At 42.2% G+C, this 22,308-nt stretch overlaps 1 protein-coding gene across 1 annotated transcript in view; it reads right to left on the bottom strand.

Annotated features, from left to right (window-relative positions):
• LOC308290945 (uncharacterized protein) overlaps positions 1-17,064 on the bottom strand; it is a gene marked incomplete at its 3' end in the record, with an annotated part of 32,716 nt that extends 15,652 nt beyond the window's left edge. The window contains exons 1-7 of the mRNA XM_080732860.1: positions 16,943-17,064; positions 11,732-11,874; positions 9,503-9,571; positions 9,301-9,357; positions 9,070-9,138; positions 8,855-8,923; positions 4,498-4,563 (exon numbers count right to left, since the gene is read on the bottom strand). Coding sequence (XP_080588986.1) covers positions 4,498-4,563; positions 8,855-8,923; positions 9,070-9,138; positions 9,301-9,357; positions 9,503-9,571; positions 11,732-11,843 — 442 coding nt within the window. The 5' untranslated portion in view covers positions 11,844-11,874; positions 16,943-17,064. The remainder of the gene's footprint in view (positions 1-4,497; positions 4,564-8,854; positions 8,924-9,069; positions 9,139-9,300; positions 9,358-9,502; positions 9,572-11,731; positions 11,875-16,942) is intronic.
• Between the last annotated feature and the right edge of the window lie 5,244 nt (positions 17,065-22,308).

Below are 22,308 nucleotides of genomic sequence, written 5' to 3'. Positions count from 1 at the left end.
TGGACCCATTAGGGTCCATTTGGTTCCATTTGTACACTCCCCTAAGTTACACATACCCAAGGGTCCATTAGGGTCCATTTGGTTCCATTTGTACACTCCCCTGAGTTACACATACCCAAGGGTCCATTTGGTTCCTATCATTTCGTCGAGGACCCCCTAGAACTCCCTCAAGGACCCTTGGGGGTCCCCGGACCCCACTTTGAAAACCAATACTCGCCCTTTGCAATAAAAGCTGATGCTGTGATTATAACCTTTGCTGTCGAAGTGCAGGGACTTCTGATGGTTCCACTGTGAAAAGTGTTATCCAATCCATTACTGTCTCATTCTTATAACATCCAAACGTTGCGTTTCTCCACTGGAATTATCCATAGTGTTATATGGAACTACCACGTTGTTGGTTTGTTTACAAGTCGCTGTGTGTCGCGCAATTCCCAGCGTCATACACGCACCAGTGTGCTGCGTCGGAAGTAGCAGATCTATAAGTTTACAACCCATCCACATGCAACACGCTGTGGGCTTGTAGATCTGCGGCTTCCCGCAGGACAGTGACTGCAGTACGCAGAAATCCAGCTCTATCAGAGGACAGAGCAGCAGGCAGCTTTTTCTTTCAGTTGCACTGCAGCACTGACTGTGTTGTAGCAGCGCTCACTTTTGAAGTAATGATTTGTAACAGTAAACACTGAGTAAGTAAGTTCAGAATTTCACAGCAGGTTAATTATTTAATGCTAAAATCCAGATAATCCGATTATTAACTTTAGGACCGATACATCGACCGATACGGCCGCGATTTGGACCGATCCGGGTAAACGCGCATCGATGCGGCCGTATCGCTAGCGTTGAAACCGATAATCGATTCATATCGATTTTTTCCGGCACCCTTAATAATTAATATATATTAATTAATTAATATAGTGCCTTTATTATTATTATTATTTTAAGCCTAGAATCAAGCCATCCAGGACCATGATAAAACCGTTGATTCGGTGAAGGAGAAGGAAAGGTAAAATAAAGAAAAACACACACACACACTCTCTTTGAATGTTCTCTCTTGGTCAACACTAATGAGGGTTGGATTGGTTCTGTAATACTGGTTCTGTGTGCAAGTGTCTAGTCAGTAACCCCAAAGAACAGAATAGAACCTATGGGGGTAGGGTGGCCACCAGCAAGACCTCAGAAAGGAGGACACTTTTCCGGGGCGCGCTGTATGGGACCCCCAAAATGATATGTAGGCCAAAATAGGTTAAGTGGTTTAAACTTAGACTGGCCTACCTCCCTTATTTATGCACCCAAAGACCCTTCATGAATTATGTTATTTTATGATGGGCCTACACTGTATATAAATCGTTTTTTTGCAATTATTCTTGGGATAAATTGTCCCATTAGAAATCGAATCCACGTGACTGGCATATCAGAAATAATATAACAGAGAGAGGAGAAGAGAAGGGGAGACTTGTGGATATATGGGTACTGCTGCAGCTGCAGTTATTTTGAACAGGCTAGGGATCCGACGGGGGGGAAAGAAGACGAGAGGAAAACCTTCAGCACATTGAGTCATTGCCTGTCAGGCAGTCAAAGCATGTCATTGCGTCCTACCTTCCCAGCTTCTCTTTGCTGACATCAAACCGTTACACACAGCAGTGCAAAGTGCATAATACTCGTCAATTCTGTGCTTCTTTATTAACTTATTGACCTTGCTCCATTGTTGGCTAAATTTCGTTTCATTTCGGCGTATTTGGCAAACCTTGACGTCGGTTTGCATCTAACAAGCGTGGGAGGAGCGACTGTAGCGTCCAGTGTAACAGTTGGGAACGAGCACTAAACAAAATGCCCTCACGTAGCACGCGACACGTTGCGGTGCGGTGTTGCGCTGTGACCGTGAGCTTGTATATCTGCTATTTTTCTATACCAATGAATAGGCTGGCTGCAAGCTGTTTTAGACCAAAGAAACGTGAGAATTACCGTGATATGCAAATGTAAGCTAGTAGGCTGGCTGATAGTTGCACTGCACTGGCTGCGCAGAGTCAGACCTGTATTCTAACGGGAGATTTACAAAAGCCGGACAATAATGCGTCCGGCCACAGGTTGAGCTGGGTGGAGGACAGCAGGGTCAAAAACCGGACTGTCCAGCCAAAATCCGGACGTATGGCCACCCTATATGGGGGTCAGACTTGGTTGTGTACCCTGATGGCTACTGGCACAAAGGACTGACCAAATCATGTTGTGCTGACCCAGGGAGGATGTTGATACAGTAAATGGCAATTTGTGTCAGGGGATACAATGGCGTGGGGGTTAATAGCAGTGAACTTGTGTGTTTTTGAGTGTGGCGCTGTGTGTCACTGCCAGTGTTGGGAAGAACGCCGTTACTTGTAACGGCGTTACGTAATGAAACTACTTTCCTCGGTAACTAATAACGTAACTCGTTACCTTTCCCATTTCAATAACGCCGTTCTAGTTACTGTGGTATCAAGTGGCTAGTTACTTTCAGTGGTCCAATCTCCGCAGCGGAGAGACTGAGAACGGCAGCGGAACGACGTAACAAAGACGAGACGAACATCTGGTCTATCTGACGTTAAACATGCATGAAAAGCTGCAATATATTATAGTAGTTGTTTCAATGGAGGAGTAATGGCCAATCATATGGAACGTTCTAAGACGCATATAACAACAGGCTCTGTGATTGGCCGGAATGTCGGCATGATTACACACGTGTTGTTTGTTGTTGTCAACTTTTCAGAAGTTAGTTGCACACATTACTGCTGGAAATGCTATTACATTTCTATTGGGATATGAAAGCCGATCATCTGATTGAGGAAAGACCTACTGTAGGTCTGCCTCATGCAGCAGCGCCGTCAACATTAATTAATAGATTCGGTCGTCGGAAAAGAAGACACGATATGGATCTATTTTACAATCCAGGAAATAATGCAGGCTTACTTACGATGGAGCGGCTGCTATTCCAATCCGGTAAGCTGACTGTCCTTTTAACAAAATGATGGTCCTTATCCTTTGCCTTGCTGAGAACTGAGAAGTCGATTTGCTTATTGACAAGTTGACAACTGGACCAATCCGTGGTCGCTTTCCCACTAATACTATCGCAATGTTTTCCATAACATCTGGTGCTAAGCTTCAGGCTAATGTTGGCTTAAAAGCAAACGTAAATTAATTGGATTGTTTGTTGCAAACTGTTGATGCAAACGTTGTTTTCGCTGGATCATGGATCGCTGTATGCGGAGCTATTATTCCCAAAGGCTACGTTAGGGACGTAGTGGTTGTTTGTTTCCGGTTAGCGGCCGCCGACGATGCGTATGACCGTGACGTCACTTGTAAATCCTTGGAACTCGGGGGCGGTTCTCAGTACTGTGTGTGTGTGTGTGTGTGTGTGTGTGTGTACTCTGTAGTGTGAAAGTGCAAGTGGCCAGTTCAGTGATATACCATACCAAAAAAGATGCATACTGTATTCTTATATTATATTATTATTATATTGCCTCCTGTGTGAACTGTGCATATAAATAGGATGGGGCAGGTGTAATAGTGTGCACAGCACAAAGTTCACAACTTGGTTTGAAAAAGGCTACAATGATTATATTCCTGTCAATTCTAAACATATCTTTAGCTTTATTGTTCCACTGCATTTCTATGCATAATAATTGCTACAATGACAGGGACTTGTCTTTTTTCTTTATAAGGTCATTATTGAAGCCCCCTTGCTTTTTGGCAACGTTTTTTAAATCATTTTTTTAAAATGTTATAATTAGTTTTCCTGTTCTTTTTTCACATTAACATCACCATTAAATCCTATTGTTTAGTATTACAATGCCATTGGCCACGATATTTGCATATAAATACCCCCCACAGAGAATGACATTCACACCTCCCAGAGAAGTTGAAATTCCAGCTTATTTGAATTCCTCGCTAAAACATAAGTAAAATGCCTGTAATATTTTTTTCCGTGATCCTTAGAATGTCTAGAACATGTACATATTTTTATTATTGTGAAAAATATCCCCAAAATGCAAATTAGAACATGATTTATGATTTATGGCTATAAAACCTTACAATTTTTTTTTTTTTTTTTTTCCTGTGATTAGGACTCCTACAACACCATCTGATTTTTTATTTTATTTTTTTGGGCCAGTAGAAATTAATTCGGGCCTTGCAGGGCTAAAAAAAGAAAAAAGAAAAAAAAAAAAGTGTAACTGACTTTTTTCAAAATGCTTTGTTTTGATTATATATATTTTTTTAAAGTAAAGTAAGGTAACTAGTAATTAGTTACTTTTATAATTTAGTAACTAGTAACGTAACAAGTTACTTTTTCAGAGCAGTAACTAGTAAAGTAATAAGTTACTTTTTTAAAGTAACTTTCCCAACACTGGTCACTGCGGCTGTGCACAGTTGGAAATTGATATGGCAATTGTGTCTTTACTAGTGTTCTGTAGGTTTTGTTGGAAGGTTGTGCTGTTATTTTGACACTTGAGAGCGTGAATGGAAAGTAGTCACCTGTGTTTTGGGGTGACTCCAATGATGTGTGACTCATTCTGTTGTGACTGTTGTCATGGTGTTCAGCTGAGAAGCAAAGACAGTTGCGTTTGTCAAGTAATCTATCTATAAGAATCCCATTGTTCCGAAGTTCTCAATTCCGAAATCAACGGGGTTTCATTGGGCCAACGATGTCAAAGGGCGCTCTCCATGGTGCCAAAATGAGCAAAAAAAAAAGAAGAAAAAAAAAAGAACCTTGGCAGTCAGTCACCAATGACTGAAAGCCCTATACCCTGTTTTAATCCATCCGATCCGATCGTGGGTATTGTGCCTTCGCCTCTGTTGCGCGGCACGCCTCGATCAGCAGGATGCGCAAAATAAAAGAAAAAAGATCTGTAAGTGGTAGCCCATAATGACCGTTATTGTGGCGATATCGCCAACATTCCCACTGGGCACGACTCTATGCATATATAGCCTATTATAGACATGACAAGGTTCATAAGTTGACGCATTTGGAGCTGAATTATCAGTTAATATGCAGCTCTTTGTTTAAAAAAATGACAATGCGACATAGTTCTCATATGCTTTACCAATGTATGTTTTCTCATGCCCAGTAAAGCTCCTTTGAATACCCTCTTCTGTTTGACGTTTCTTTAAGCGTGGCTGTGGGTCGCTATAGGCTTCGGGTTTCATGCAAACACCAAATAATGTAATGGCCCATTGACCACGCACAGTGAGTCCTTGCTATGATTTTAAATAAAACACGTTTCTACTTTACACTGAGCTACCTTGGATCCTTTAAAAGATCTCCTCACTATTTCACTCTTTTGAAACGCACGGCACCGTAAATTAACTTGGAACGTTTGTCCTGTAACTAGCAGCGCTTTTTCATCTTATCACATAACGTAGTCTTACCATCTGATGAGGCTGAAGTGGCCTATGGATGAAATCTAGGCCTATCGTGTCTCCATATTAGCCGGTAAAGGTGAGTGAGCAATTGTTCAGTATAAGGGTTTATATGATATCATTTAAATATTCAATAATATATTTTATTAGCCCCTGGTTGCGAGGTTGAATCTCATAATTTAACCTCTTATTTATACGTGCCCATTTACGGCGGCATTCACACAGGCACGTTTTATTGCGATTAAAACGAATCCTCTAACGTATTGTCGGAAAATACACAACGTCTGGGCATGTGTGAAGACACATCCGTATTCTTTTTCGAATCAAAGAAACTAATGCAAATCCACAAAAAAAACGGTGGTTTCGATTCGCTTGAATCCATCCGTCTCAAATACAGGCAATATATAGAGCCATGTGCGGGTTAAATCCATAGTTATTTATAAAAGGTTAAATCCCCCTCCAGACCGTCCGCTCTCATTAGATTTCTGACCATTCTGGCCGCCTCCTCCCCTCATTGATTTAATTTCTGATCACCGCTCCCTCGATCGCACATAGTGTATTATTTGTCAGGAGTTGCTCACACTGGAGTGCCACTGGAGTCACTTGTATATCATATATAGGCTATAGGCCTAATATAATGCCGATGTGTGGGTCTCTCGCCCTTGCTCGTGCGCGCGCTCTCTCTCTTGCTCTCTGTGCCAAATCATGTCCAAATGGAGACGCTTTACGGCGCAGAGAGGGAGCCAGCGGATGGTATGTATGGTATTTCTCTCTGCTCAAGTCACAGGGCCTATTGCAAGATAATGCAAAATACACTAGTTTTTATCTATGCGTGCATGTTTCCAACTCAGGCTACTATTATAATCTATATGCTGCAGATTTAGTCCACAAATCCGCCTAACAAGAAACGGATGTGCATATCCTATAGGCCTATATATTTTATTAACATTTCACACGTTTGTCTGTGTATGAAGGAGCTTTCCAAATTCTGTGCCCAAGCTGGCAGCGAGGCGTCCCCTGAAGATGCTATTCATATAGACATTATATTATATCTATACATACATTTTAGAACTGCAGCCAGCGGTATTTATTTGTTTGTCAGACACGACCAAATGCAGCACTCCAATTGGCTAGGACTGATCACGTGGCACACGGAGTTCTTAACTGGAAGTGCGTCCGGCGGTCAAATATGTCCGACCGGAAACGTGCTGCGGCACAATAGTTCCGCCACAATAGTTCCCCCCCCAAAAAAAATCTTTTTTTTTTAATTTTCTTTTTTTCTAAAATTCTTTTTTTTTTATTATTATTATTTTTTTTTAAACTTTTTTTGAAAAAAAAAGTTTTTTAGTAAAGAAGCGGGCGTGGACTCTAGATGTGAGCGGCCCGAAGGGCCGCGAACCTCTAGTAGGCCTACATTCTATATCCTGATCTATAAAACGTATAGTAAAAGATTTGGTTAATAATAGGTTTGACAAAGTATACGTTGTCAATTTATATACCATGATTATTCAATCTGCAGCATATAGATTATAATAGTAGCCTGAGTGCGATGGATCCACTGCGCGTTATAAATGGGCACGTAAATAAGAGGTTAAATTATGAGATTCAAACTCGCAACCAGGGGCTAATAAAATATATTATTGAATATAAATGATATCATATAAACCCTATACTGAACAATTGCTAACTCACCTTTACCGGCTAATATGGAGACACGATAGGCCTAGATTTCATCCATAGGCCACTTCAGCCTCATCAGATGGTAAGACTACGTTATGTGATAAGATGAAAAAGCGCTGCTAGTTACAGGACAAACGTTCCAAGTTAATTTACGGTGCCGTGCGTTTCAAAAGAGTGAAATAATGAGATCTTTTAAAGGATCCAAGGTAGCTCAGTGTAAAGTAGAAACGTGTTTTATTTAAAATCATAGCAACTTGCTATTAGCAAGGACACACTGTGCGTGGTCAATGGGCCATTACATTATTTGGAGTTTGCATGAAACCCGAAGGCTATAGCGACCCACAGCCACGCTTAAAGAAACGTCAAACAGAAGGGGGTATTGGTATTCAAAGGAGCTTTATTGGGCAAAGCAATTGTCAAAATAAAATGAAACCCTTAGAAAATGGGGACCATATAGATCGAGAGCTATGTCACATTGTGTACTTTTTTAAACAAATAGCTGCATATTAACTGATAATTCAGCTCCAAATGCGTCAACTTATGAACCTTGCCATGTCTATAATATGCATAAAGAGTCGTGCCCAGTGGGAACGTTGGCGATATCGCCACAATAGCGGTCATTATGGGCTAAGGAGAGTCGACCACTTACAGATCTTTTTTTCTTTTATTTTGCGCATCCTGCTGATCGAGGCGTGCCGCCACTGCCGCGCAACAGAGGCGAAGGCACAATACCCACGATCAGATCGGATGGATTAAAACAGGGTAAAGGGCTTTCAGTCATTGGTGACTGCCGAGGTTCTTTTTTTTTGTGCTCATTTCGGCGGTACCGGCACCATGGGAGAGCGCCGATTGACATCGCTGGCCCAATGAAACCCCGGTGATTTCGGAACAAAGAACCTTCGGAACAATGGAATTCAATGTTCGGACCAATGGGCTGTCGGAACAATGAACCCTGGGCACACGGAGCCCATTTTCGGAATATAGAACCTTCGGAATTTAGAACCGTCGGACCAATGCCATGGCACCAGTCGGGGATCCACTTGCCCAAAAGCTCAAGGAATAGGGTTGAACCTGTGATGTTCTGCCACACTTTTTATTTCTGTTTTATCTATTAGTTTGGTCATTAAGGTCCACAGAATGAGAGGCCTGCTCTGCCGGAAACATCGCAAAAAAGTTATGGCCATTTGTATATTCACTGTCCCATTGACTCCACTAGAAATATAAAAAAAGAAATGAAAAATCTGCTTTTAAGTAGCATGTGAGGGGTCAAACATTCCTTGGGCAAAATATTGGCCCCCAAAATCTGTGAAAAGTGATGAGTCATCAGTTTTTTTTCCACATTTCACAGTTTTGGGTGGCCAAAATGTTGCCCAAGGAAAGTGTTTCATGCAAAACAAATGCTTGCAATGGATTCAGAATGATGAAGAACCCCTAGTTTGACCCCTCGCATGCTACTTAAAGCAGATTTATTTTATTTTTTTAATATTTCTAGTGGAGTCAATGGGACAGTGAATATACAAATGGCCATAACCTTTTTTCGCGATGTTTCCGGCAGAGCAGGCCTCTCATTCTGTGGACCTTAATGACCAAACTAATAGATAAAACGGAAATAAAAAGTGCGGCAGAACATCACAGGTCCTCTCCCATTTTGAGGGACTGGATCCCCGGCTAAAATGTAATCTGTGTAAGAAGTAATGTGTGGTGTTGTTGTATTTGTATAGAGGTAATAAATGTGAAGATGTCAGTGTATTGAAGGCAATGTATAACAGAGTCAATGGGAAAGTATAGTCACCTCTGGCGTCTGCAGTTTCCAATGAGCGTTTGTGTCTTGCTGCCTCGCGTTGTTTCTGCAACCGTTGAGCTGAAAAGTGAAGACGGTGTGATGCGAGGTACTTGTATGAACAGTATGATATATAGTATACGTAATCTATGTAAAAAGTAATGTATGTTTGTGTTATTGTGTTGATTTAGTAAATATCATTAAATGGTTAATGGGAGAACAGTTACCTGTGGTCTCTGCCGTTTCCAATGACAGTCTCTGTGTCTTTGCCAGCCGTACTTTTTCCAGCCGTTGAGCTGAGAAGTGTAGAAAGTTGGAAGTGAGGTACTTGAAGGAGCAGTAATATGTACGTAATCTATGTAAGCAGTAATGTGTATTCGTGTTGATGTAGTCAAAATCAATGTCAATGTAGTGAAGGCAATGTATTAAATGGTTAATGGGGAAACCTGATTAATTACCTCTCGCATCTAGCGACTCCTCTGACTGTGTCTGGCGTCGTTTTTGGCGTCGTTGAGCTGAGAGGTGGATGTGAGGTACTGTACGTGAGTTGTCAGTAACAATGTATATGTAAGAACTGAAGTGTGCTGGTGTTTTTTTATTGATGTAACAGATGTGAATATGTCATTGTAGTGAGTATTACAGTCGTTGGAAAAACAGTACCTTTGGCTTCTGTTGTTTCCAATGAGCGGCTCTGTCTGTCTGCCTGTCGTCGTTTTTCCAGCCGTTCAGCTGAGAAGTGTAGATAGTTGGAGGTGAGATACTTGAATGAGCAGTAATGTTGCATATGCACTCTATGTGAAAAATAATGTGTGCTGTTGTTTTTGTATAAATGTGAAGCCGTCAGTGTAGTAAGGCTGTAACCGAACATTCGTAGGTTTGTTCGTTCGTTACGTTACCAATCGAAGTTCTAAATTAATGGGTTCAGTCTTTTTCTTTTTCTTTTTTGTTTTACACCAAAAATATTATCAGAATGTGATAGTCCTATTCAGATTAGGAAAAAATAAAAACTATGAGTCAATTATGGGACCAGCACATGGCATTCCATGTGGCACAACTAATCTGAGTGCTTATTAACAAATGTATGTAAGTATGAACGCTAATTAGAATTACGTTTCGCCGGCCGGAGCTGCAAATTGAAGATAGCTGGATGCGAGGTAGTTGAATGAGCAGTTATGAGTGGAAGCTGCGCTGAGCTGAGAAAGGAAGATAGTGTGGGGATAGAGTAAGGCTGTGACAATTTTCGATTCAAACCGAAAGTAATCAAAATTTACGTTTGATTCAGTGAATCAAAATCACAACCTGAATCAGAGCATCAGTATCCAGACGTTTTTACCCCTCTCTCTCTCTTCCCAAAATTGGCCTTGTTCTCCTAGGCCTATATCTTGTAATAGGTTAATTGTTTATGTCACACTGTGTTGTCTGAAAATGAAAAAAATGAAAATGACAATATCTCTATTTCCATCCACTGATAAAATGCGACCCTCGCTCAAAAAAAGACAGCGCTTCACACAGTTGGTCCTTTGAATGAAAAAAATAATAATAAAATAAACTCGAAATAGCCTGGATATTTGGACCAGCCGATCAAAGTTGGACTAGTACAGACTTGCTATTGGTAGCCTTTACTTTTTAGAAATACATTTAGGAGACTACTTTTCCCATGCTGGCTACTTGGGAGTCTCCAGACGTTCTTTTCCCCTTCTCTCTCTCTCTTCCCAAAATTGGCCCTGCAGTCACACTGTGTTGTCTGAAAATAAACCCCAAACATGAAGCTATAAACTGCATACTGCAGCCGAGTACAGCCGGCCAATCGCGACGGTCAGGGGCGTGGTCTGCGAGCGAGAAACGGGGAGGCGGGGGGCGATCTGCCTCATGCAGTCCTGTAGACACATACAAACACTGGGGCTTATCCTCTCACTCATGCTAGACTTCCACTTATTTTATTTTCCATCCTGGATGACAAGCATTACGGCATTTCGGGGCTGGCACTTTGCTGGCATTTCGGCTGGGATTACGCCTACCCCGACTCTCATTCCTGGATACGCCACTGAATGTAGTGAAGGCCACATATTAAATGGTTAATGTGGCATCTGCCGACTCCATTGAGCCTGCCATGGTTTCTACAGCCGTTGAGCTGAGAACTGTAGATAGATATGAGGTACTTTAATGAGAAGTAATGATATATATGTAATGTAAGAAATCATGTGTGCTGCTATTTAAGCAGTAAATGTGAATATGTCAGTGTAGTAGTGAATACAATGTATTATAGGGTTAATGGGAGCAATTGAGTACAGGTGCCGCTGTTGTCTCTCCAGCCATTGAGCATGCCGCAGCTGCCGCTGAGCTGAGAAATGAAGATAGAAGTGTGTGTATAGACACAGAAAAACATGCAAAACATGAGTGTGTGTGTGTGTGTGTGTGTGTGTGTGTGTGTGTGTGTGTGTGTGTGTGTGTGTGTGTGTGTTGTAGAGTTCTCAACGGGCCTGAAAATTAAGGCCCTACCCTAACTGGGCCCGACCGGGCCGGCCCAAGGCCCAGCCCAGCCCTAACAAGTATCATCATTTTAGGCCCAAAAAAGGCCCTAAAAAGCCTGAGCAGAAAAAAAAGAAAAGAAAAAACACCTCCAGGTGGCGCCACGCCGCCATCGCGGTGACCATGCCATGTGGTTCCCTTAAAATTAACGGAGTAGTAGTAGACTGAGAGCGAGATTACCTTCCACTTTTGGTTTGTCAATGTTAGCATATGTTATCTCATGCAAAGTTGTTCACACCATGCAATGCATGCATCTATCAGCAATCTGCATTTCTCTAGCCCTCTGTCTCTCAACTCTCTCCGTCGAGTTCTCTTTCTCTCCCCTTCACTCTTTCGTTTTGTTTCTGAGTCTTATCTGACCTGTTGATAATCTATAGCTTAACACCAGGTCCTGGTGGTCTTCGACTTCAACCTCAACTTCAGCCGGTTCCTGTTTAATAGAAGCAGTGATAGCTGTCACAGGAGAACTCATCTTCACTGCTGGCTGGACTCCACTGACTGGTCTGGAATAGAGAGAAATGTGGCGCATTAATAAATATGTATGTGAATGTTTAATTATATGACATTTAATAAATACCCTTTGTTTCGCGGTTTTACAGGTTTTCTTTTCACGGGAGAGTGTTTTCTGCAGGTCTTTCAGTCCCAGTGTATCAAAGGGTGCGTTCGGAAATGCGCACCGGGTGTGGTTAGGGTTGGGGTTAGTTTTAGGCTTAGTTTTACTGAGGTTAGGATTAGGGTTGGGTTTAAGCATATCTATACTATAATTTTGCGAATGTCTGAGTGAGTGTCTGTCTGAAACAGCGTTTCTCCTCAGTGGCTGGAGCAATTGATCTGAAATCGCATCACCATTAGCATATGAACACACCTAACATAACTGTGAAGCCCGTTTGTCACTTTCACAAATCATATACTGTATATTAGCATTTTTATGGTGTATACTATCTATTCTGCATCTAGCATGAGGCACATCTATTCTGCATCTAGCATGAGGCAACATGTTTAACCAGCTCTCTCTCTGTGTGTGTGTGTGTGTGTGTGTGTGTGTGTGTGTGTGTGTGTGTGTGTGTGTGTGCAGGCAGGCGGGTGTGTGCGCAGGCGGGTGGGTGGGTGGGCGATGGGGGGGGGGTAGCCATTAAACGAAACGGGTATTTCTTACATTGATGCTCCTACATATTATCATGCAAGCACCAGTTAAAGTTACTTTCCATCCCTCATATACTGTATGCACAGTGCACATCCCATAACCCACACACTGCACATCATTTTGGAGCTCATATCTTTGAACGGGTAAGGGATAGTTAGTTTTACTGAGGTTAGGGTTAGGATTAGGGTTGGGTTTAGGCACAAACAGCCCCAAGGTGAAAAAGGTGACACATTTTTATTTTGACCTTTTTTTTACTGAATTTGCATGTTTCTAACTCGGTTAAACAGTGACTTACTCATACATATCATATGCAGCAAAATTGGACTTGTTGCCTACCACCAATTGTTCTAGATATAATAAAGAAAATTAAATCTACAATAATATAGCCTACAGATATACCGGTAGTTATAGGAATATCCTAATATTTAGGGACTTGTCTTTAATAAACAGGCACAGACAGTGACAATGTGCACTGTGAGCTTGTAGATCGGCTATTTTAACTACTTCTTAAATAGGCCTATTTGTTTTCTAAGATTATTTCTTAGATCATTATTTTTTTTACTTATATCATGAAATGTTTAGCTTTTTTGGGGAGGGAATGTTTTTTGAAAATGTTTTGAAATAATTAAAAACAAAATGTAGGAAACCAAAAATGAAGGGACCCATAAAAATGTGTCCACGACCCACACATGGGTCCCGACCCAGTGTTTGGGAAACAGTTGTAAATCACAGATGATTCATGTAGTGGATTCTCCTGGCTGACTTTTTGGAATCTAGCTAGCCATCATCGTCAAAGAAAAGGAGAGAGGGCGAGATCATTTAGCGACCTACAACTGGGTTGCAACCTGGTCGGTAGTTTTCACCGACTGGGTCGCTAAATCTACCGACTGGGTCGCTAAATCTACCGACAGGGTCGCTAAATCTACCGACAGGGTTGCTAAATCTACCGACAGGGTCGCTTATCCACCGACCGGGCTGCTAACCCTAACCTAGCTCTGGTCCATCGCTTTCACCTCCCGCATTGCTCCCGGTGAAGCTCTGACAGACCCGTCGGGAAACGCATGGACTCGAGATTGTCGGCCCCGCCGAGCGCTCAATACTAGTGAAAATAAACAAAACCGTTTCCCTACTCACCAAACCAAAGGTCGTTTTGCGCTGTTGAAAGTCTATTCTCCGCGGTGGTGAACCCCTCAGCACCCCACCTACTCTGTAAAATACATTATTTTTGGCATGAAATAAAGTGCATCCAACTCGACCGCCGCTTATTTCCGGGTTGTGAACCATTGTATCTGCGGTGGCCGCTAGGTGGCCTGAGGTGTGTGCGTTTTATTTCATGACAAAAATAATTTATTTTACAGAGTAGGTGGGGTGCTGAGAGGTTTACCACCGCGGAGAATAGACTTTCAACAACGCAAAACTACCTTTGGTTTGGTGAGTAGTGAAACGGTTTTGTTTATTTTCACTAGTATTGAGCGCTCGGCGGGGCCGACAATCTCGAGTCCATGCGTTTCCCGACGGGTCTGTCAGAGCTTCACCGGGAGCAATGCGGGAGGTGAAAGCGATGGACCAGAGCTAACCCTAACCCTAATCCTAACCCAAACCCTAACCCAAACCCAAACCCTAACCCTAAATCACCGACCGGGTCTCTAACGCTAAATCTACCGACTGGGTTGCTAAATCTACCGACTGGGTCGCTAAATCTACCGACTGGGTCGCTAAATCTACCGACTGGGTCGCTAAATCTACCGACTGGGTCGCTAAATCACCGACTGGGTCGCTAAATCTACCGACCGGGCCGGTAAATCACCGACTGGGTCGCTAAATCTACCGACTGGGTCACTAAATCTACCGACTGGGTCGCTAAATCTACCGACTGGGTCGGTAAATCACCGACTGGGTCGCTAAATGTACCGCCCGGGCCGGTAAATCTACCGACCGGGCCGGTAAATCACCGACTGGGTCGCTAAATCTAGCGAACGGGCCGCTAAATCACTGACCTGGCCCGGTCGGTGATTTTGCAGCCCGGTTGGTAGATTTAGCGACCCGGTCGGCAAATCTAGCGACCTGGTCGGTAGATTTAGCAACCCAGTCGGTAGATTTAGCGACCCAGTCGAGTCGGTAGATTTAGCAACCCAGTCGGTAGATTAGCGACCCAGTCGGTAGATTTAGCGACCCAGTCGGTAGATTTAGCGACCCAGTCGGTAGATTTAGCGACCCAGTCGGTGAAAACTACCGACCAGGTTGCAACCAAGTTGTAGGTCGCTAAATGATCTCGCCCCTACTGGAGAAAAGGTTGATCCTTTTCACTTGTAACTCAGGCTCAGTTAGTCCGTTCTTAACCCTCGTAGGGTCTTCGGGTCACTTTGACCCGGTTTTCAATTTTCAACATCAAGAAAAAGTATGTTAAAATATATTTTTTTCCACGAAACTTCTTCTGCTTGGCTTATTTATTGTACTAAACATGTGATATGAAAATGGTACATGTCATGCATTTGCAACACCCCCCTGTATCAACATATAACACCCAGGGTCTTCGGGTCACTTTGACCCGGCCATTGAAAGTGTATGCTAAATGGCTAATATTTAGACCATTTCTTTCTGAAAAAAACATTGGACAAATGAATTCTCTAGTACATAATTTGCTCACCATTAGAAATTGATAACAATTCAATCAATATTATCTCCGCCAGGCCGGGATGGCCAAAGGTGAGTGATTATGTTTTCGTTGCTTCTGTCTGTGAACAGCTAATCTCAGTCACCGCTGGACCAGTCAGCGTGAAACTTTACATGTACTCCCCCAGGAGGCCTAGGAAGATATTCAACCCCAAATCATCCTGTTATAGCGCCACCATGAGGCAGAATTGAGCAAAACAAGTTTTGGGGGATATTTCCAAATTTTCTCTGGTCATTTTGATCAATGTCATGACCTACAGTATGTGTCACATTTTCTATTTAAAGTGGCCACGATTCCAAAGGTGCTTACGATTTTTGCGGGAGTGGCACATTTTGCTACCAAATGGGAACTTCATCCCTATGCCACTTTACAAATTCCAAGTTCCACAGCTTTCCGACGTGATTTGTAGCATTTATTTTATTTTATTTTATTTTGAGTAGCCAATTATGGTTTACCCACTTTTTCTCCCCAATCCAGTCCTTATGCCAATTGATTCCTCCCCTATGTTGTCACTGCTGTTGTAGCCTACCAAATCACCTGACAGTGAGGAGCCCCCACCGAGAGGACTATAGGGCCTTCGCCCTTCGTCCTACTCCTCCCTCCCAAAACCAGCTGCCACCCAGCCTGGCTGTAGGAATTCATGTAGTGACAATTATCACCCTCTCCGCCCAGCTTCCCATCCCTCGAACAACAATTGTGTTTGCATAGATGCCCCACGATTGATTCAAATCCACAACCTCTTTAGTGGTAGCAGGGACACTGTGCCACCCGGGCACCTGTAGCACCTTGTGCAAATCAGAATGGGAGAAATATTTGATATAGTTCTTGATCAAATTACAATAGGGATAATATGTACCAATTGGTGTGAGGTTTGGACAAAGTCTATATGGTAATACCAACAAAATATTTTGCAAAGATCAGTCTCATGGTGGTGCTATGAAAGACAGATGGGAAAGATTTCTAGTGGAGTTTCTTTCTAGGCCTCCTGGGCGTATGTGTGCCAAGTTTGATGCTGAAGTGGTGCCTGAGATTAGCTGTTCACACAACGGCCTGATGGTGGCGCTGTGAAGAATTTGGGGAGGAGGTTCTTCCTAGGCCTCCTGGGAGTGTGTGTGTGTAGTTTCACACTAATTGGTCCAACTTTCCCGAGATTAGCTGTCCACAGACAGAGGGGTGAAAACATAATCCCTCACCTTTGGCCATCCCGGCCTGGCGGGGATAATAAAAAATATTGATTGAATTGTTATTAAAGTAGTTAGTAATGACAATCAAATTGTGTTTAATATGATTTTTTGGGATTTATAACTACTTTAGAATGGTTTAATATGAGCCGGGTCAAAGTGACCCGAAGGCCCTGGGTGTGACTAGAACACGAGGATCCTACGAGGGTTAAGTTGAGAGACCAGACTTTTTGTGACTTGTCTCAGCCTCCTGTAGGCAGAAGTCACGAAACTCTAGCGTTAGCATGTAGCTAAGCTAGCGAATCATCGTAAAATCAACAAGGCTATAACCGATAATATCACATCACGCATCGATGCAGAATAGCGCACGACCGCGATGCAAGCGAATCAAACAGTCAACAGTCCACAGTCACACCACAACTACGGCAACTTTGCGAGCTTTGAGACAATGACCGCTCTGCTCTGTCTGTGGCTCGCAGCGCACAAGTGAGAAAGTGCAAAGACTAGGCTACTTTGAACTCCAAGACGGTCATTACATTATTATGACCGAAGAGTCGAAGATCCAACTCTACCTGCCACGCGCCTCTTCCGTCTGGAATCTCTGGATAATATCCCTGTTTATGCACAACTACTGTTGCAGGCTTGCAGCATGCCTGTAAAGAAGAACGGTAGCTGCTATTGTTGCTACTAACGCTTAGCTGTGTCTCTCTGTGTGTGTGCGCGTGCGTGCGTGCGTGTGTGTTTTTCTCTGGGCACCCATACGAGCCCGGCGCGTGCGCACTGGGCTTACTGGGCTTCTCTCTCTCTCTCTCTCTCTCTCTCTCTCTCTCTCTCTCTCTCTCTCTCTCTCTCTCTCTCTCTCTCGGCTTCTTCTTCTTTTTGGTTTTTAACGGCGGTTGGCATCCGGTTTTCCGGTGCATTACCGCCCCCTTCTGGTCCATTTTCATGGACCAGACTACTCAACGTCTATATTTCTTCTTTCTTGTCATTCATCTCTGTGCATCTATAAACACAGTGTCCATCCGTAGTGCTCCCACTCCAAATATATACATTGTCCGTTCAGTGACCCAGAGCGTGAGTCTGAGCCTCCGTGAATTCTTCCCTCAGCAACACACTATCCTGGTCCTCTCCAGTGACGTCCATAACATTCAAGAATCTTTTTGCTGCTGCCAATACCATCTTAATTCTCTCAGACTTTCCCTTTATTTCCACCGCACAGTTGATTACCATCGCTATGAACGCCAGGAATCGTGTCTTTTCCATACAGATATTCTGTTCATTTCCCTTTTCCTATCCTCTTCTCTTTTTTCGTCCACTCTCTTTTCCTTGTGTCCCTCCACTCTCTTTACTGCTTCCGCGTACGATACTCTTTTCTCTGATCTCGCCCTGTTTACCTTTACCTCCTTAATTGTCCTAGGGCACTTCGCTGCTCCTGCATGATGTTCTCCTCCACAGTACAAACACTCTACTACTTGTTCCTTGCACTTTCCTTTGCACCTTTCTTTTCCACATCTCCCACACACTTTGTTGTCCTTACAGACCGACGCTACATGCCCAAACTGTTGACAACAATAGCACCTTAACGGAGCTCTCTCATAAGGCCTGACCCGAAAGCTCATATATTCAACAACATACAGTATATCCGTTCTGGTAAGTCCCCTTCAAATGTCAAACATACTGATTCTGACAACACCTGTTCCCCCTCCTCATACCTTGTCAGCCTTGTTCTTGCTCTACAGACTCCTTCCACCTCCTCCACTTGCTCTTGTGTCACTGATAGTGGCACGCCACTTATCACCCCTCTCATTTTACGCTTACCTCCCAGGATAAATACATCCACTAGGCTCTTATCAAAAGTCATCATCTTCATTGCTTTCTCCACCTGGTCTCTGTCATTACATTCTACAATCACCAACCCACTCCTGTTGATCTACACTGACTTAACCCGGCCCACGTTCTTCTCAACAAACTTTCCAATCTTTTGAGCGTCGCTAAAAATCCCGTCCCTTCTTGTCATCGCTCTCATCCCAAGAACAAAACTCTCATCTTCGTCTTCACCTTCTGAGGTTTCTGGCGTCGGTCCTTTCTTTCTTTTCTTTTCAGTTCTCCGCACTCTCTGTTCTTCCGAATCATTTCTTTCATTTCCCAATTCCTCCTCCACCTCCATTTCGAACCTCGCGCCACCGCTGCTAGACGCCACCATCTCTTCCGGAACTCAGGAAGCCTCGTCATCAATCCATCATCAATTTTGGCAAAATATAATTATATCTATAGTCATTATGAAAAACAATATAGGCTATGGTACTAGGCCTACTCTCATTGACACTCCCAAAGTACATTTTCCCCTGACAATGCGTTTTCTGTATAAAAAAAAAAAAAAAGATTATTAGCAGAATCTATAGTTATTTAACATAGACTTATATTTATTATACAACAAGTAGTCCGGCTCTCAATGGAAAACAGGCTCTCCAGCCGTGCATCAAACGAGCACAGATGCACTGCTAGACCTGGGCCCTAATCACAAGAAGAATGTATCACTCCGCCACTGCACCTGATTATCTCATATATGGCACAGCTGCGCCCTCTGGAGGCGAAACACACTAGCTGTTCAAACTAGGCACTCGCACCGGAGAACAACACTATCCCATTGGAAATGGATTTCACTGTTAATTTCGATATATTTGGTGGGCTTACTTTAGACGAATGGTTAGATGAGGATGATAAGGAGATCACGAAACCAACCAGACATTGTGCTTTGTCAAAGGAAGAGCTCGACAAGTTACTCAATACAGCCAGGACAACTACTTGGGCTGTGGAATGTTTCCGGGACTTGTTGTTGTCATACAATGGTATCGTGCAGCGAAAATAGCCGATCTACAAGTAGCAACGCGGCGCGACACGGCGCATTGTAGATCGGCTATTTTCGCTGCGCGATACGGTCGTACGGCGGAGCATAGCCTATTGGAACTGATAGCTCAGCTGTGCGGTGATTGCTGCCTCGGTGACTGCGCTCACAGCGCAGCTCTTTTTAATCAACAAGTCAACAACAGGGACTATTTAATGTCTGTCAAACTCTTCCAAGGAATCAGATTAGCGATTGTTTAAATTGTGAATTGCCCCACAGTGTGAATAGCCTATACTTTAATGTGTTTTGTTTGTTGGTGGTTGTATAATTAAGTGTGCCTGCCATGCAACGCAATGGCAAAACACTTATTGTAATCCGCCATACTTAAGTCATTAATTAATTAATTAAGTCTTTCGCCACGAATTTCTGCACGTAATAACTGCCGCACAATTTACGCCACCGCCGCAATATATACATCAAAACGTGCGGCTCGGCCGGGAATAGGTTGCTATTACTTTTCTTTGCGATCCGCGTTACCATTGCGACGTAATTCGCAAAAAACGACGCCAAAAAACCCCATTGACTTAGAATGGGGGAAACTTCGGCACGTAATAACTGCCGCACGATTTACGCCACCCCCGCAATATATACATCAAAATGTGCGGCTCGGCCGGGAATGGTGTGCTATTACTTTTCTTTCCGATCCGCTTTACGATTGCGATGTAATCCGCAAAAAACAACGCCCAAAAACTCCATTGACTTTGAATGGGGGACTCCGAAAAAAACCCAGAAACTTTGGCGCCACATAACTCTGCCATACTTTTGCCTAGCAACGTCATTTAAAATGTAAAATGCTCACACAACTTTGGTCTTTTTCCGACCAATAGGGATGAGCTGTAATTGATTAAGCCCCGCCCCCTCTTTAACAGGAAGTGCCCTTCACCAAACAGGAAGTGCCTCTATAACTCATGAACCGTTTGTCGTACAGACTCGCGGCTGGTGTCATACCTTTTCTTTTTTTCTCAATTTTTTTTTCTCAAATTTTTTTTTTCTCAAATTTTTTTTTTCTCAAATTTTTTTTTCTCAAAATTTTTTTTCTCAAATTTTTTTTTTCTCAATTTTTTTTTTCTCAATTTTTTTTTTCTCCAAATTTTTTTTTCTCAAAACATTTTTTTCTCAAAAAAATTTTTTTCTCACATTTTTTTTTCTCAAAACATTTTTTTTCTCAAATTTTTTTTCTCAAAATTTTTTTTTCTCAACATTTTTTTTCTCAAATTTTTTTTTTCTCAATTTTTTTTTTTCTCAATTTTTTTTTTCTCAAATTTTTTTTTCTCAAATTTTTTTTTCCCAGAAACTTTGGCGCCACATAACTCTGCCATACTTTTGCCTAGCAACGTCATTTAAAATGTAAAATGCTCACACAACTTTGGTCTTTTTCCGACCAATAGGGATAAGCTGTAATTGATTAAGCCCCGCCCCCTCTTTAACAGGAAGTGCCCTTCACCAAACAGGAAGTGCCTCTATAACTCATGAACCGTTTGTCGTACAGACTCGCGGCTGGTGTCATACCTTTTCTTTTTTTCTCAAATTTTTTTTCTCAAATTTTTTTTTTTCTCAAATTTTTTTTTTCTCAAATTTTTTTTTTCTCAAATTTTTTTTTTCTCAATTTTTTTTCTCAAATTTTTTTTTCTCAAAAATTTTTTTTTCTCAAATTTTTTTTTCTCAATTTTTTTTTCTCCAAATTTTTTTTTCTCAAAAAAATTTTTTCCTCACATTTTTTGTTCTCAAAAAAAAATTTTTTCTCAATTTTTTTTTCTCAAATTTTTTTTCTCAAAATTTTTTTTTCTCAAATTTTTTTTTTCTCACATTTTTTTTTCTCAATTTTTTTTCTCACATTTTTTTTTTCAAAATTTCTTTTTCTCAAAAAAGTTTTTTTCTCAAATTTTTTTTCTCAAATTTTTTTTTTCTCACAAAACAATTTTTTCTCAAAAAACTGTCGTTAAAGTGCGACCCGTCATAACGGCCAAAAATGCTCCAAAACGCCACTAATTAGTCGAAATGGCTGACTTCCTGTTTGGTTTCTGATTGGCTGCTGGCCTTGTGACGTGGGTAGAGCTGCGAGGGCCCGGTCATCGCTGCTTGCAGCTTTAATTCATTAATCGTCCATGACCTTAATTGGGGCCTATTTCGCCAAACAGGAAGTGCCCCTCACCAAACAGGAAGTGACCCTTGATCTCGTGAACCGTTTGTCATACAGACACGCGGGTTGCGTCAAATGAAATAACGCTAATGCTAACACCAACCGCTACACAAGGTTGCACAGACTTAGCGAGCTGCAGGCACACTTAAAATTTCTTAGAAATTTTCTCTTCTAGTTGCAATATTACACTCGAGGGTGTGGGATAACTGAATTATTTGCACTCCTGTGATGCTCGGCGGAACTCGCCTTCGGCTTGTTCCGGACCGCATCACACTCGTGCAAATTCAGTTATCCCACACCCTCTCGTGTAATATTGCTTAATTAAAACAAACTCCATTTGGCCACAAGATGGCCTCATATGACCACACTTAGATTTGTCACCGATGAAGCACCCTGTGATTAAAATCAGTTAAAAGACCACCTCAATGTTTTATAAAATAAAAACATTTAAAAAGTAAATCTAGTTTGGAATAGCTAAACCTGCCTACCAATGATATCACGGGGTTTGGTTTCTGAACTGTCCACAGCCCATATTTGAGACACAGACCAAGTAGATCATGAGCATTAGTGATGAGCAATTAGGCTATATGAAGAAGACTACTAGAGGTTGGAGAAGCAACGTGGCCCTCACATCTAGAGTTTGGACATCTAGAGTCTTTTATGGACAATACTGTAAGTAAGTAACTAAGACGCCTCAGAGTGACAAGCAACCATGTCTTGGCCGTCTGGCCAGTGATGTATATCGGACCAGTTACGAGATCCATCAGTGTGGAAAAATTATTATTATTATTTTTTTTACCGGTACATACTGTAAGTAAAATTTTGAGGCAGATTTACTTTACTTGGGTGTTTTTTAATTTGTCAATAATTTATACTTCTACTCTACAAGGGAC

The sequence above is a fragment of the Nannobrachium achirus genome, assembly GCF_963921795.1.
Source record: "Nannobrachium achirus genome assembly, chromosome: 9".
NCBI lineage: Eukaryota > Metazoa > Chordata > Actinopteri > Myctophiformes > Myctophidae > Nannobrachium > Nannobrachium achirus.
Note: the sequence above shows the minus strand (reverse complement) of the source record. Positions and strands in the feature narration are given on the sequence as shown.